At 39.1% G+C, this 15832-nt stretch overlaps 1 protein-coding gene across 3 annotated transcripts in view; it reads right to left on the reverse strand.

Annotated features, from left to right (window-relative positions):
- Positions 1-15832, reverse strand: part of LOC128662561 (complement C3) — a 568605-nt gene that overhangs the window by 97758 nt on the left and 455015 nt on the right. For all 3 annotated transcript variants that reach the window (XM_053716362.1, XM_053716361.1, XM_053716360.1), the window contains one exon: positions 7771-7929. In XM_053716362.1, the coding sequence (XP_053572337.1) occupies positions 7771-7929 (159 nt within the window). The remainder of the gene's footprint in view (positions 1-7770; positions 7930-15832) is intronic.

Raw genomic sequence — 15832 nt, forward strand, 5'->3', positions numbered from 1 at the left:
CTCTCACACATAACACCATGCCATGCTTCCTATATACAGTGCCAGCTCCCTCTCACACATAACACCATGCCATGCTTCCTATATACAGTATCAGCTTCCTCTCACACATAACACCATGCCATGCTTCCTATATACAGTGCCAGCTCCCTCTCACACATAACACCATGCCATGCTTCCTATATACAGTATCAGCTTCCTCTCACACATAACACCATGCCATGCTTCCTATATACAGTACCAGCTCCCTCTCACACATAACACCATGCCATGCTTCCTATATACAGTATCAGCTCCCTCTCACACATAACACCATGCCATGCTTCCTATATACAGTGCCAGCTTCCCCTCACACATAACACCATGTCATGCTTCCTACATACAGTGCCAGCTCCCTCTCACACATAACACCATGCCATGCTTCCTATATGCAGTGCCAGCTCCCTGTCACACATAACACCATGCCATGCTTCCTATATACAGTACCAGCTTCCGCTCACATATAACACCATGCCATGCTTCCTATATACAGTACCAGCTTCCCCTCACACATAACACCATGCCATGCTTTATATATACAGTACCTGGCCTAATTTTACTCTAACATTTCTTAACACAAAAAATAAAAATAAAACAGTTTTACCCTGAAAAGATCATAGAGAAGAGATCAGGTGCACTGATTATGCACTGTTATCATAGTAATTTTCTTTGAGAGATAATAAAATAAGACAAAAATAAGACAAAACAACAAAAAGGAAAAAAAAGAAAAAAAAAAAAAAAAGGGGGAAGGGGGGATGGGGAATGGTTACTTCTTCTTCTCCTCCACTGTCCCGACTCTCCCCTCGCCCAGTAAGCCTCATACAAGCTTAAACCCTAGATTTTTGACTCCAATAAAAGATGATGTTAAGGGCCGATTTCCCTAGTCCGCGTTAACCACGCAGGGGGAAATAAGTTGGAAATAACCAGTTCTGCAAATGGGATAGAGTTCAAAAACGGGGTAAGTATGACTCTCTGGATTGTAAAAGGATTAGCTTTAATTATAGGGAGCCACTCCAGAAGGAAACCTTTTATCTTAGTATCATTTAAAAACTTTGTGTGATAAGCTTTAAATAGGATCTGATGCTGTATCTCTTTCAGAAAAACTGAGAAACTTGGGGCTGTGCGGTCTTTCCAATTCTTCAAAATCAGATGTCTCACTGTCAAAATAATAGTGTTTAGAGTTTTGATCTGAATTTTGGTTCTAGACTCTGGGATTATTAAAAAGAATATATCTTCCATTATGAACTGAGTCGTATCCTTATATAATTTACTATACCTGTACCAGATCTTTTGTGAGAGTAATGTATCCAGGCGCCAACAATGGAGGCTAAGGTTAAGGTTAAAATTTCAATGTTTATTCAAGATATTCCTCTATATAGTAAATGATGGTGTGATTGTAATATAAAAAATGATTAAAATGTATTAAAACACTTTAAACCAATGGTAAAAATTTAGTTAAAAACGCAAGGATCCTCGCTAAAAATAGTTAAAAACAATAAACTATAATCTTACACTTTATACGGGGTATTCATATATATAAAAAAATTGCAACAATTTACAACAATATTGTATGTGAGTGTGTGTGTGATAGCTTGCGCTCCACACTGTGAACTATGTCCAAGTGGTGATAGGTGTGCTTAAAAAACAAGCAGAGGAAATCAGTCCTGTGAAAAAAATAATATAAAATGTCAATCCTGTGACCAAAATTAAATGTCAATCCTGTGAGAAAAGAAATCCTGTGAAGGAATAATGTTGCAATGAGAGTCAATCCTGTTGAAGAAAGAAATCCTGTTGAAGAAAAAAATTCCACTCCTGTGCAAAAAAGAATCACTTCTATGTGAAAGATATCCAAACAACGTGATATGTGTTGCAAACAAAAATAAGAATAAAAATAAAAATATAAAAATAAGAAAATAGAATGCTCTTTGGAGACTGAGCTCTGTGCAGAAAAAAGAAGAAGAACAGTGCTCTTTGGAGACTGAGCTCCAAGCAAAAATAGAGACAATACAGTAGGAATAACAAACAAATGCTGCCAAACGATAAAAAACCTGTGGAGAAAAAAATAATAACAATGTGTAGAAAATTCTTCCAATGTACCCTCCTAGTGGAATAGAGCTTACCAGGTCTACGCGTTTCGGCCTTGCCTAGGCCTTTATCAAGACTTGCACAGAGCTCAGTCTCCAAAGAGCATTCTATTTTCTTATTTTTATATTTTTATTCTTATTCCTTCACAGGATTTCTTTTCTCACAGGATTGACATTTAAGTTTGGTCACAGGATTGACATTTAATTTTGGTCACAGGATTGACATTTTATATTATTTTTTTCACAGGACTGATTTCCTCTGCTTGTTTTTTAAGCACACCTATCACCACTTGGACATAGTTCACAGTGTGGAGCGCAAGCTATCACACACACACTCACATACAATATTGTTGTAAATTGTTGCAATTTTTTTATATATATGAATACCCCGTATAAAGTGTAAGATTATAGTTTATTGTTTTTAACTATTTTTAGCGAGGATCCTTGCGTTTTTAACTAAATTTTTACCATTGGTTTAAAGTGTTTTAATACATTTTAATCATTTTTTATATTACAATCACACCATCATTTACTATATAGAGGAATATCTTGAATAAACATTGAAATTTTAACCTTAACCTTAGCCTCCATTGTTGGCGCTTGGATACATTACTCTCACTGAATTCACCCTAGGTGGCAGCTAGGTACCACCACTCCGGGCATACAAGGTTTAGTCGGCGCTGAGATATACATTTACATACCTATTATGTACCAGATCTTTTGCCAAATTTGTCGGATTTTCGGACAAGACCAAAACATGTGTATAATATTTACTTTGGTAGACCACAAATGACTTCCATAACCTCCTCCTCTCGAATAGGCTGGTTCAATATCTTCAATTCTTCTTCCGTTATCGTGGGTATATTAATTTGTGACCAAAACTTTGTGAGATTATCATCATTAACCTCTGATTCAGAGTATAATTGTTGGAAAACCTTAAAAAAGGTTTTGTTAATATCCTCTGGATCTGTATATCTTGTATTTTCATCATTAATAGCTAGAATAAGATTCTTATTTTTTCTTATTTTCACTAATTTAGCTAGGTGTTTGGCCGAATTACCATGGATACCTCTGAATTGGTGGTTAATTTTTAATTCCTCCTCATGTGATCTTTGCTTTAAAAAGATATCCCTTTCCCTTCTGTCTTTGCAGTATTTATCCCAGTTAGCAGAGGATTCGTCTCTATAAAAGCTGCTAATTGCATTTCTCGAAAAATAATTTTTTTTTTCCAACTGCAGAGGTAAGATTTAATTTCTCCCCTTATAACAGCCTTAGCTGCCTCCCAGAAGATTTCAATCTTACCAGCTTCCGCTCACACATACCATGATGCCATTCTTCCTATATATAGTACCAGCTTCCCCTCACATATAACACCATGCCATGCTTCGAATATACAGTGCCAGCTTCCCCTCACATATAACACCATGCCATGCTTCCTATATACAGTGCCAGCTTCCCCTCACACATAACACCATGCCATGCTTCCTATATACAGTACCAGCTTCCCCTCACACATAACACCATGCCATGCTTCCTATATACAGTGCCAGCTTCCGCTCACTCATAACACCATGCCATGCTTCCTATATACAGTGCCAGCTTCCGCTCACACATACCATGATGCCAGCCCTCTCCTCACACAACACAGTGGCAGACGCAGTATCTGCTTCACACATTGCAGTGCCAACACTCTCCTCACACACAGCATGATGAAAAACAATGGAATCAAAAATAATAAAACTTCTTTATTGCTTCCATATCATGGGAAAAAGACAATTTTTCAAGCCTTATATTGGGCTCTTAGTCATGTACACCTATACAATTAATAGAAAAAAAAATCTGCTCAAATACTCCAACAGATCATATTTTTAAATATATACATCAATTCAGGATACAACCGGGTACACACTTAGCAATTTTTACAGAGAAAAAGTCTATAATACAATTTTAAAGAGACCGTGTACTGGAAAATTACTTTACAAAAATAAAGTCTAATCAAACTCCCTACATAGGGCTTATAACATTGTCCTTTTTCCCATCATGTGGAAGCAATAAAAAAGTTGTATTATTTTTGATAATATGCTGTATTCCATAGTTTTTCATTGTATATACTGGGATTGGCAGTCCCTGATAAATCCATGTCCCAGGTGGATGGGTGCTGTCTCCATTGATAGCATTTGAGTACTCACACACAGCATGATCTTCTCCCCACACAACACAATGGCAGAGCAGTATCTGCTTCACACATAACAGTGCCATTGGTCTCCTCATATACAACTGAATTGTCAGCCTCCTCTACACACATAGAGCACATTGCCAGTCCTCTCCCATGACACAGTGCAAGCCAACTCAACAACAGCAAAATGCCTTCTCGCTACACACAACACATCGCATAACTCTGCCATCCCACACTGCCAATAGCCAACTCACACCCAACACAGTGCCAGTCAACTGCTCAGACATAACAGAGTGCCATCTAACCAGACAAACACAGTGCCAGTCAACTGCTCAGACATAACAGAGTGCCATCTAGCCAGACAAACACAGTGCCAGTCAACTGCTCAGACATAACAGAGTGCCATCTAACCAGACAAACACAGTGCCGGTCAACTGCTCAGACATAACAGAGTACCATCTAGCCAGACAAACACAGTGCCAGTCAACTGCTCAGACATAACAGAGTGCCATCTAACCAGACAAACACAGTGCCAGTCAACTGCTCAGACATAACAGAGTGCCATCTAACCAGACAAACACAGTGCTACTCAACTGCTCAGACATAACAGATTACCATCTAGCCAGACAAACACAGTGCCAGTCAACTGCTCAGACATAATAGAATACCATCTAGGCAGACAAACACAGTGCCAATCAACTGCTCAGACATAACAGAATGCCATCTAGCCAAACACAGTGCCAGTCAACTGCTCAGACATAACAGAGTACCATCTAGCCAGACAAACACAGTGCCAATAAACTGCTCAGACATAACAGAGTGCCATCTAGCCAGACAAACACAGTGCCAGTCAACTGCTCAGACAAAACATAGTACCATCTAACCAGACAAACACAGTGCCAGTCAACTGCTCAGACATAACAGAGTGCCATCTAGCCAGACAAACACAGTGCCAGTCAACTGCTCAGACATAACAGAGTACCATCTAGCCAGACAAACACAGTGCCAATCAACTGCTCAGACATAACAGAATGCCATCTAGCCAGACAAACACAGTGCCAGTCAACTGCTCAGACATAACAGAGTACCATCTAGCCAGACAAACACAGTGCCAATCAACTGCTCAGACATAACAGAGTGCCATCTAGCCAGACAAACACAGTGCCAGTCAACTGCTCAGACAAAACAGAGTACCATCTAACCAGACAAACACAGTGCCAGTCAACTGCTCAGACATAACAGAGTACCATCTAGCCAGACAAACACAGTGCCAATCAACTGCTCAGACATAACAGAGTGCCATCTAGCCAGACAAACACAGTGCCAGTCAACTGCTCAGACATAACAGAGTACCATCTAGCCAGACAAACACAGTGCCAATCAACTGCTCAGACATAACAGAGTGCCATCTAGCCAGACAAACACAGTGCCAGTCAACTGCTCAGACAAAACAGAGTACCGTCTAACCAGACAAACACAGTGCCAGTCAACTGCTCAGACATAACAGAGTACCATCTAGCCAGACAAACACAGTGCCAATCAACTGCTCAGACATAACAGAATGCCATCTAGCCAGACAAACACAGTGCCAGTCAACTGCTCAGACATAACAGAGTACCATCTAGCCAGACAAACACAGTGCCAATAAACTGCTCAGACATAACAGAGTGCCATCTAGCCAGACAAACACAGTGCCAGTCAACTGCTCAGACAAAACATAGTACCATCTAACCAGACAAACACAGTGCCAGTCAACTGCTCAGACATAACAGAGTGCCATCTAGCCAGACAAACACAGTGCCAGTCAACTGCTCAGACATAACAGAGTACCATCTAGCCAGACAAACACAGTGCCAATCAACTGCTCAGACATAACAGAATGCCATCTAGCCAGACAAACACAGTGCCAGTCAACTGCTCAGACATAACAGAGTACCATCTAGCCAGACAAACACAGTGCCAATCAACTGCTCAGACATAACAGAGTGCCATCTAGCCAGACAAACACAGTGCCAGTCAACTGCTCAGACAAAACAGAGTACCATCTAACCAGACAAACACAGTGCCAGTCAACTGCTCAGACATAACAGAGTACCATCTAGCCAGACAAACACAGTGCCAATCAACTGCTCAGACATAACAGAATGCCATCTAGCCAGACAAACACAGTGCCAGTCAACTGCTCAGACATAACAGAGTACCATCTAGCCAGACAAACACAGTGCCAATCAACTGCTCAGACATAACAGAGTGCCATCTAGCCAGACAAACACAGTGCCAGTCAACTGCTCAGACAAAACAGAGTACCGTCTAACCAGACAAACACAGTGCCAGTCAACTGCTCAGACATAACAGAGTACCATCTAGCCAGACAAACACAGTGCCAATCAACTGCTCAGACATAACAGAATGCCATCTAGCCAGACAAACACAGTGCCAGTCAACTGCTCAGACAAAACAGAGTACCATCTAACCAGACAAACACAGTGCCAATCAACTGCTCAGACATAACAGAGTGCCATCTAACCAGACAAACACAGTGCCAGTCAACTGCTAAGACATAACAGAGTACCATCTAACCAGACAAACACAGTGCCAGTCAACTGCTCAGACATAACAGAGTACCATCTAACCAGACAAACACAGTGCCAGTCAACTGCTCAGACATAACAGAGTGCCATCTAGCCAGACAAACACAGTGCCAGTCAACTGCTCAGACATAACAGAGTACCATCTAACCAGACAAACACAGTGCCAGTCAACTGCTCAGACATAACAGAGTGCCATCTAGCCAGACAAACACAGTGCCAGTCAACTGCTCGGACATAACAGAGTGCCATCTAGCCAGACAAACACAGTGCCAGTCAACTGCTCAGACATAACAGAATACCATCTAACCAGACAAACACAGTGCCAGTCAACTGCTCAGACATAACAGAATACCATCTAACCAGACAAACACAGTGCCAGTCAACTGCTTAGACATAACAGAGTACCATCTAGCCAGACAAACACAGTGCCAATCAACTGCTCAGACATAACAGAGTGCCATCTAACCAGACAAACACAGTGCCAGTCAACTGCTCAGACATAACAGAGTGCCATCTAGCCAGACAAACACAGTGCCAGTCAACTGCTCAGACATAACAGAGTACCATCTAACCAGACAAACACAGTGCCAGTCAACTGCTCAGACATAACAGAGTACCATCTATCCAGACAAACACAGTGCCAGTCAACTGCTCAGACATAACAGAGTGCCATCTAGCCAAACACAGTGCCAGTCAACTGCTCAGACATAACAGAGTACCATCTAACCAGACAAACACAGTGCCAGTTAACTGCTCAGACATAACAGAGTGCCATCTAGCCAGACAAACACAGTGCCAATCAACTGCTTAGACATAACAGAGAGCCATCTAACCAGACAAACACAGTGCAATGACAACCTCACTAAACATCCACTATAATTACCCTTGCAGTTTTTCTTTGCTTGTAATTTTCCTTAGTTATATGGAATGAAATCGGTACTAGGTATGACATTGGAAAGTCAATTGTGACGCTCATATCCCAGTTATCAAGAGGAGTGCTGATCTCATACTTGGCTAAAGCCTGGAGCCTCATTGTGGTTGCCTAGATTAATGGAAATATCAATCATTAATGGAGCAAATAAAAAACATTCTGTCTACTATAATTTTGTTTTTCTAGAGAAATAATCAAGTTGGATCTCACTTGGGGCTAGATTACAAGTGGAGCGCGAAAATATTAGCCCTGGTGAGCGCTAATACTGCTCAAGTTAAATCAAAAACGTTCTTATGTTTGCGCTGGTATTACAAATTGAAAATAAAATGCGCAAGTGAAAGACTCAGGCATGCAAACATCTGGAGGTCGGGTTCGTTAAAGCCAAAGGTGTGTTAAGAAACACTTTACTTAGAAGAAAATGTTCTTTTTATTTTTAAATAGATTTTATATATATACATACAGTTGTAATCAAAATTATTCAACCCCCATTGCAATCAGGTTTATTGTTAAAATGTACAGACTTTCAGCTGTTTGCAATGAACAAATCAAACAAAAGCAATTGAAAAAGCTCAACACAACAAATGATTCAAGTGGTTTTCCAAAATGTAACTGAAAATGCAACTTTTAATGAATTGTGCAGTCTCAGAATGATTCATCCCCTTCATGGCAAGCATCTTTATTACTTAGTAGAGCACCCTTTTGCTGTTATGTGCTGCTGCAAATTAGATGCATAGCCAGACACCAGCTTCTGGCAGTGTTCCTGGGGAGTCTTAGCCCATTCTTCATGAGCAATGGCCTCCAGTCCATTAATATTCTTGGGTTTGCCTTCTTCAAATCCCACCAGAGATTTTCTATGGGGTTCAAGTCAAGTGACTGATGGCCACTGTAGAATCTTGCAGGACTTCTGAAACCAAGCCTTGGGGGAATATGAGGTATGCTTGGGATCATTGTCTATCAAATGCTTAATATATTTCACTTAAAGGGCCACTGTAAGTAAATATTTTCTATGCCTGTTACTAACTAACTACCCCAAATATGCTTTTTATCAATAGCATTTCATTAACATATCTCTACCGTATATCAGAAATCTTGTCTGCAAATTTAATTGTTTTCCAAACCCACACCGTGGGTATCCTTTGCTCTGTACCAATCCGTTTACAATACCTAGGTTCCAAAATGGCGCTTTAAACACAAAGTTATTGGTTTAAGTATTTTGAACATGCAGTGCTGAAAATAGTGGGCAGGATAACGTGACATCATCGGCAAATAAAAGATATAACTTTTAGAACGTTATGAAACTTCGTTTTGGAGAAAATATAGGTCAGTAGGTTTTAATTAATGTTTATTAACTTTAATATGTTAGTTGTTTAGCTTAAAAATTATAACAGAAAGTAATCCTTTAATCTATACTTAAACACTGAACAAATAAAAAAAGATCATTAGAAAATATTTCCAATATACATCTGTTAGATAGCAACCAACCAACAGTAAACCTTCTAAACGTGCTCAGGAGGCCACTTTGTACCTCATATACATAGAAAATAATTTTAAAAATAGAAGGTTTCCTGAAATAAAGACCACTCATGGGTCTTGTATAGTAAACCTCAGTTTCATATTATTGTAATTAGCTCTAAAATTGCACAGTACAAAATCATAATAGAGTAAATAATCACGCCTTGCATTTAATGCTTTTGAATTAACTTAATGAACAAGCAAACCCAAAAAATAAATATATTATAATATAAAGGAGAAAAGATTTACCGAAATGAAGGAAAATGGCCACTTTAGTATCTAACAAAATAAAGTTATGAAGATAGAGGGTATTTGGTAGGGGTGGAAAAATTTAAAGGGACACTCTTGGACCTTGCATGGTTTTTATAGGACTGTGATTGAATTTTAAGAGCTGTGAGCATAAGCAATTTGCAGCATATATAGCACTATATATATATATATATATATATATATATATATATATATATATATATATATATATATATATATAAATGAACTGTCCCTTTAAGTACACAACATTATAAAAGCATTAGATTAGATTAGCCAATGATGTTGTATAGAGATGTATCTAAAAGAGTCCAACAAGTAAGCATTATGCAATAATGTATAAATCTTTATTTATTGAGACAGCTATAATAGAACTAGATAGATAAGAAAAGAATTAGGCTGATGGGGACTGATAGGTGTCAATTTCCTTATTGATGGGTGTTAATTTACCCAAAGGTCCTGAGAGAGTAAACACCTTTAGATTGTGATATAAAATGCTTAATTGTGCACAGTAGAAAACTGTACAATATGCTCCTTATTTTTTCACTTGTTTCCTGTAATTTAAGTCTAAAAATTGTGTATATGCTAATTAATTGGGAGACTGCAGACAAATGCTGTAATTACAAGTAGTTTACTGTCCCTTTAAGTGGTATTAGAGTGGCAGCCCCTTATAGGTGGAGGTAATAATGTGTGGAGTCTTTAGGGGTTATGGGATAATTAGTGTTTGGGTCCTAATGGAGGGACATTCCTTTGTGGGTGGGAGTTCATTACTAAGGGCTGGCTTTTGTGATTGGAAAGAATACTTATGGGTTTGGATCCTTACAGCTGGAGGTTCCATTATTCCCGAACTTCAATAGTTCATGTGGTAGGGAATATAGTAAATTGATATATTAAAGATACAAATATATCAATACAAATTTTCTATTTAAAATTTTCCATATTTCGAATATTATATTTAAAGAAAGCATTCGAAATACTATTAGATTAAATGAATGCTATAATGTTGTACAAACATTCGAAATATAAAACAAACGAACAAATGTGTTAAAATCAGTTTATTTTTTTTAAATGTTGCAAAACATTCACCCATCCATAGTTAATAGTGGTGAGGTAGGATCAGGTCAGTGGTGATTGGGTTAATAGTGGTGAAGTGGGATCAGGTCAGTGGTGCTGGAGTTATTAGTGGTGAGATGGGAGGGATCAGGTCAGTGGTGCTGGAGTTAATAGTGGTGAGATGGGATCAGGTCAGTGGTGCTTGGTTTAATGTTGGTGAGAGGGGATCAGGTCAGTGTTGCTTGGGTTAATTGTGATGATGTGGGATCAGGTCGCTGGTGCTAGGATTAATGGTGGTGAGATGGAATCAGTTCAGTGGTGCTTTGGTTAATAGTGGTGAGGTGGGATTAGGTCAGTAGTACTTGGGTTAATAGTGGTGAGGTGTGATCAGGTCAGTGGTGCTTGGGTTAATAGTGGTGAGGTGGTATCAGGTCAATGGTGCTTGGGTTAATAGTGGTGAAATGGGATCAGGTCAGTGGTGCTTGTGTTAATTGTTGTAAGGTTGGATCAGGTCAGTGGTGCTTTGGTTAATAGTGGTGAGGTGGGATCAGGTCAGTGGTGCTTGGGTTAATAGTGGTGAAGTGGGATCAGGTCAGTAGTGCATGGGTTAATAGTGGTGAGATGGTATCAGGTCAATGGTGCTTGGGTTAATAGTGGTGGGGGATCAGGTCAGTGGTGCTTGGGTTAATAGTGATGAGATGAGATCAGGTCAGTGGTGCTTGAGTTAATAGTGTTGAGATGGGATCAGGTCAATGGTGCTTGGGTTAATAGTGGTGGGGGATAAGGTCAGTGGTGTCTGGGTTAATAGTGGTAAAGTGGGATTAGGTGAGATGAGATCAGGTCAGTGGTGCGGGGATTTGGTCAGTGGTGCTTGGGTTAATATTGGTGGGGGTATCAGGTCAGTGGTGCTTGGGTTAATAGGGGTGAGATGGGTCAGGTCAGTGGTGCTTGGATTAAGTGGTGGGGGATTAGATCAGTGGTGCTTGGGTTAATAGTGGTGAGGTGGGATCAGGTCAGTAGTTCTTGGGTTAATAGTGGTGAAGTGGGATTAGGTCATTGGAGATTTGGTCAGTGGTGCTTGGGTTAATATTGGTGGGGGTATCAGGTCAGTGGTGCTTGGGTTAATAGTGGTGAGTTGGGATCAGGTCAGTGGTGCTTGGTTTATTAGTGGTGTGGGGATCAGGTTAGTGGTGCTTGGATAAATGGTGGTGAGGTGGGATTAAGTCAGGGGTGCTTGAGTTAACACTGGTGAAGTGGGATAAGGTCAGTGGTGCTTGGGTTAATAGTGGTAGGGGGAGCAGGTCAGTGGTGCTTATTATTAGTGGTTGGAGGATTAGGTCAGTGGTGCTTGGGTTAATAGTAGTGGAGAATCAGGTCAGTGGTGCTTTGATTAATAGTGGTGAGGTGGGATCAGGTCAGTGGTGTTTGGGTTATTAGTGGTGGGGGGATCAGGTCAGTGGTGTTTGGGTTAATAGTGGTGGGGGGGATCAGGTCAGTGGCTTATAATAACTGCAGAAAGATTGGATCAGTCAATAGTTCTTGGTATAACAAAGGTGGGATCAGGTCAGTGGCGCTCACAAGTGGTGAGATAGGATTGGATGGTTAGGATTTATATTGGGGCATCCGCACAGCAGAGGTAGAGTGAATAGTGGTGAAGTGGGATCAGATCAGTGGTGTTTGGGTTAATAGTGGTGAGATGGGATCAGGTCAATGGTGCTTGGGTTAATAGTGGTGGGGGATCAGGTCAGTGGTGCTGGGGTCAATAGTGGTAGAGTGGGATCAGGTCAGTGGTGCATGGGTTAATAGTGGTGTTGGGGGATCAGGTCAGTGGTGCTTGGGTTAATAATGATTAGATGGGATCAGGTCAGTGGTTTTGGGGTTAATAGTGGTGGGGGATCAGGTCAGTGGTGCTTGAGTTAATAGTGGTGAGATGGGTCAGATCAGTGGTGGTTTGGTTAATAGTGGTGTGGGGATCAGGTCAGTGGTGCTTGAGTTAATAGTGGTTAGATGGGTCATGTCAGTGGTGCTTGGGTTAATAGTGGTGGGGGATTCAATCAGTGGTGCTTGGATTAATAGTGGTGAGGTGGGATCAGATCAGTGGTGCTTGGTTTAATAGTTGTGGGGGATCAGGTTAGTGGTGCTTGGGTAAATGGTGATGAGGTGGGATTAGGTCAGGGGTGCTTGGGTTAACAGTGGTGAAGTGGGATCAGGTCAGTGGTGCTTGGGTTATTAGTGGTGGGGGGAGCAGGTCAGTGGTGTTTGGGTTATTAGTGGTGGGAGGATTAGGTCAGTGGCGCTTTGGTTAATAGTAGTGCGGGATCAGGTCAGTGGTGCTTGGGTTAATAGTGGTGAGGTGGGATAAAGTTAGTGGTGCTTGGGTTAATAGTGGTGAGGTGGGATCAGGTCTGGGGTGTTGGGGTTAATAGTGGTGGGGGATCAGGTCAGTGGCTTATAATAACAGCAGTAAGATGGGATCAAATCAGTAGTTTTTGGTATAACAAAGGTGGGATCAAGTCATTGGCACTCACAAGTGGTGGGTTAGGATTGGATGAGCAGTGGTTAAGATTTACATTGGAAGATCCACACAGCAGAGGTAGTGTGAAACTCTGGTGGCGATAACTCAATGAGGAGAGAGATGAAACCAAAAACATTATAGATAAATAGTTCAGATAGAGCATACAACTGTCCAATTTACTTCTATTATCTAATTTACTTAATTATTTACTTAATTCTCTTGTTATCCTTTGTTAAAAAGCATACTTAGGTAGGCTCAGGAGCAACTATGCACTACTGGGGGCTAGCTGCTGATTGGTGACTGCACATATATGCCTCATGTCATTGGCTCACCAGTTAGCTCTATGGCATTGCTACTCATTCAGAAAATGCAAAAGAGAACTAGATTACTGCGCTAGATAGAAATGCAATTAAAGCCACAGCTTAAGGGAACTTTCCCTATATTCCCATGTGCAAACTTGAATACAATTAAAATTGAGTGTGTGTTAAACCACACTAAATTTAAAGCTATGGCGCTCTATGCAGAGCTAAATAAGTGCAGTTTCCGGCTTTCTAAATAGATAATATTATTTATTACAGAATAAAATCAAAATCAAAATTAAAATCGAAAATAGACAGTTGTAATATACATAAAATTACAAAATAAAATAAAAACTAACAGCAATGTTGCTATTATACCATATATGTCATATATATTCAAATCACATAACTTGATAGTATGAAAAGAAAGAAAAATGTTTCCAGAGCAATGTTAGGCTATGGATGTTTAACAAAGAAGCCGATTTTCCAAGGAGTCGATTGCGTGGACGCTGCAAGGAGAATCCGGGAATCCTGTAATAAGACAGGGGGATCCTTGTTACCAAGTATAAAGGTCACAGATAAAAGGTGTTATTATTTACTTACACCGGGTGGGTGCTTTGTGTCCTCATAAGTGTCCCGTAGGATGTTTTGCTTGTCATAAATCTCCAAAGTCGAAAGTCTGTCAGCATGTGAGCAGTCTCTCAGGGAACTACGCTACTGTGTAGCGTGTCAGACTACTTTGTATCAATCTCAGGTGTAGTCTTTTCAGGATCGTTGTGGCTACGGAAGCCAATGCAGGACAAAAAAAGGAGCAACGTGTTTCGGCAAAGGTGCCTTTCTCAAGCTCTATAGTTCACATTCTGTGCTGGCAATATATACCCTCAGACATAGGAAGTTTCCTCCCATATTATTTACATATTAAATTCAAGGAGTATGGTAAAGAGAAACAACAACAGCAAATTTTCTTCAAACATATCTGCATAAAAACAGTTAGAAAAATACATAAAAACATATAAAACCATGTATGTTTCCTTTTGGGATTACGAACATATTTATGGTAGTATATCAGCATTCACAATATGATGACACATGCGTCACTATAGATGCCAAAAAACTTTATAGATGCACTTTAGCATAAGCATATTTCCCTGATTCTAAAGAAGTAGCCCGTAACAGGCGAACAAAACAATATATGTATATATTTGTCATTAGTCGGTATACATACTTGGAGGCTAAAAATAGAAATTTGATATAAAATATAAAAAGATATAAAGAGATATAAAAATATATATATAAATGTGTGATATATATATATATATATATATATATATATATATATATATATATATATATATATATATATATATATATATATATATATATATATATAAATATATAATAAAAAAACAAAATTAGATGAATTTATAAAAATGAATCAATTATATAAAAAAGAATCCATTATATAAAAAAGAATCAATTATATAAAAATGCTAAAGATCCACATAGAACTAAAAAAAATTAAATTTTAGAATCGATCCCACTCTTCTTAGTTGCTATAAATTAGAATTATTTTTTATATAATTGATTCATTTTTATAAATTAATCTATTTTTATTTTTTTATATATATTTTATATATATATATATATCTCACACATTTTTTTTATATATATTTTTATATCTATTTATACTTTATATCAAATTTCTATTTTTAGCCTCCAAGTATATATACTGACTAATGACAAATATATACATATATTGTTTTGTTCGCCTGTTACGGGCTATTTCTTTAGAATCAGAGAAATATGCTTATGCTAAAGTGCTTCCATAAAGTTTTTTGGCATCTATAGTGACGCATGTGTCATCATATTGTGAATGCTGATATACGACCATAAATATGTTCGTAATCCCAAAAGGAAACATACATGGTTTAATATGTTTTTATGTATTTTTCTAACTGTTTTTATGCAGATATGTTTGTAGAAAATTTGCTGTTGTTGTTTCTCTTTACCATACTCCTTCAATTTAATATGTAAATAATATGGGAGGAAACTTCCTATGTCTGAGGGTATATTGTCAGGGTTTTTTCCCTGTTGTTTGCCATGTGCTGCTGGCAGCCATTTTACTCACCTCTCTTCCTGACTATGGTGCATTGTGGGGGATGCTGCTCATTTCCTACACTTCCTTTTATGGCCAGACTGGTGTGCATCATCCATGTGAGACAGGATGCAGTCTCAGAATTGTGATGTGATCACTTATTATTTAAAGGGCCTCTGTTCAGTATGCTCTGCCTTTACGTTGTCTCAGACCTGTTTGTGAGAGCTCCTGTGTATTACCTGGCTGCCTGACGTCCTTCCTGGTTCCTGATCC

This window comes from Bombina bombina, chromosome 6 (assembly GCF_027579735.1).
Source record: "Bombina bombina isolate aBomBom1 chromosome 6, aBomBom1.pri, whole genome shotgun sequence".
NCBI lineage: Eukaryota > Metazoa > Chordata > Amphibia > Anura > Bombinatoridae > Bombina > Bombina bombina.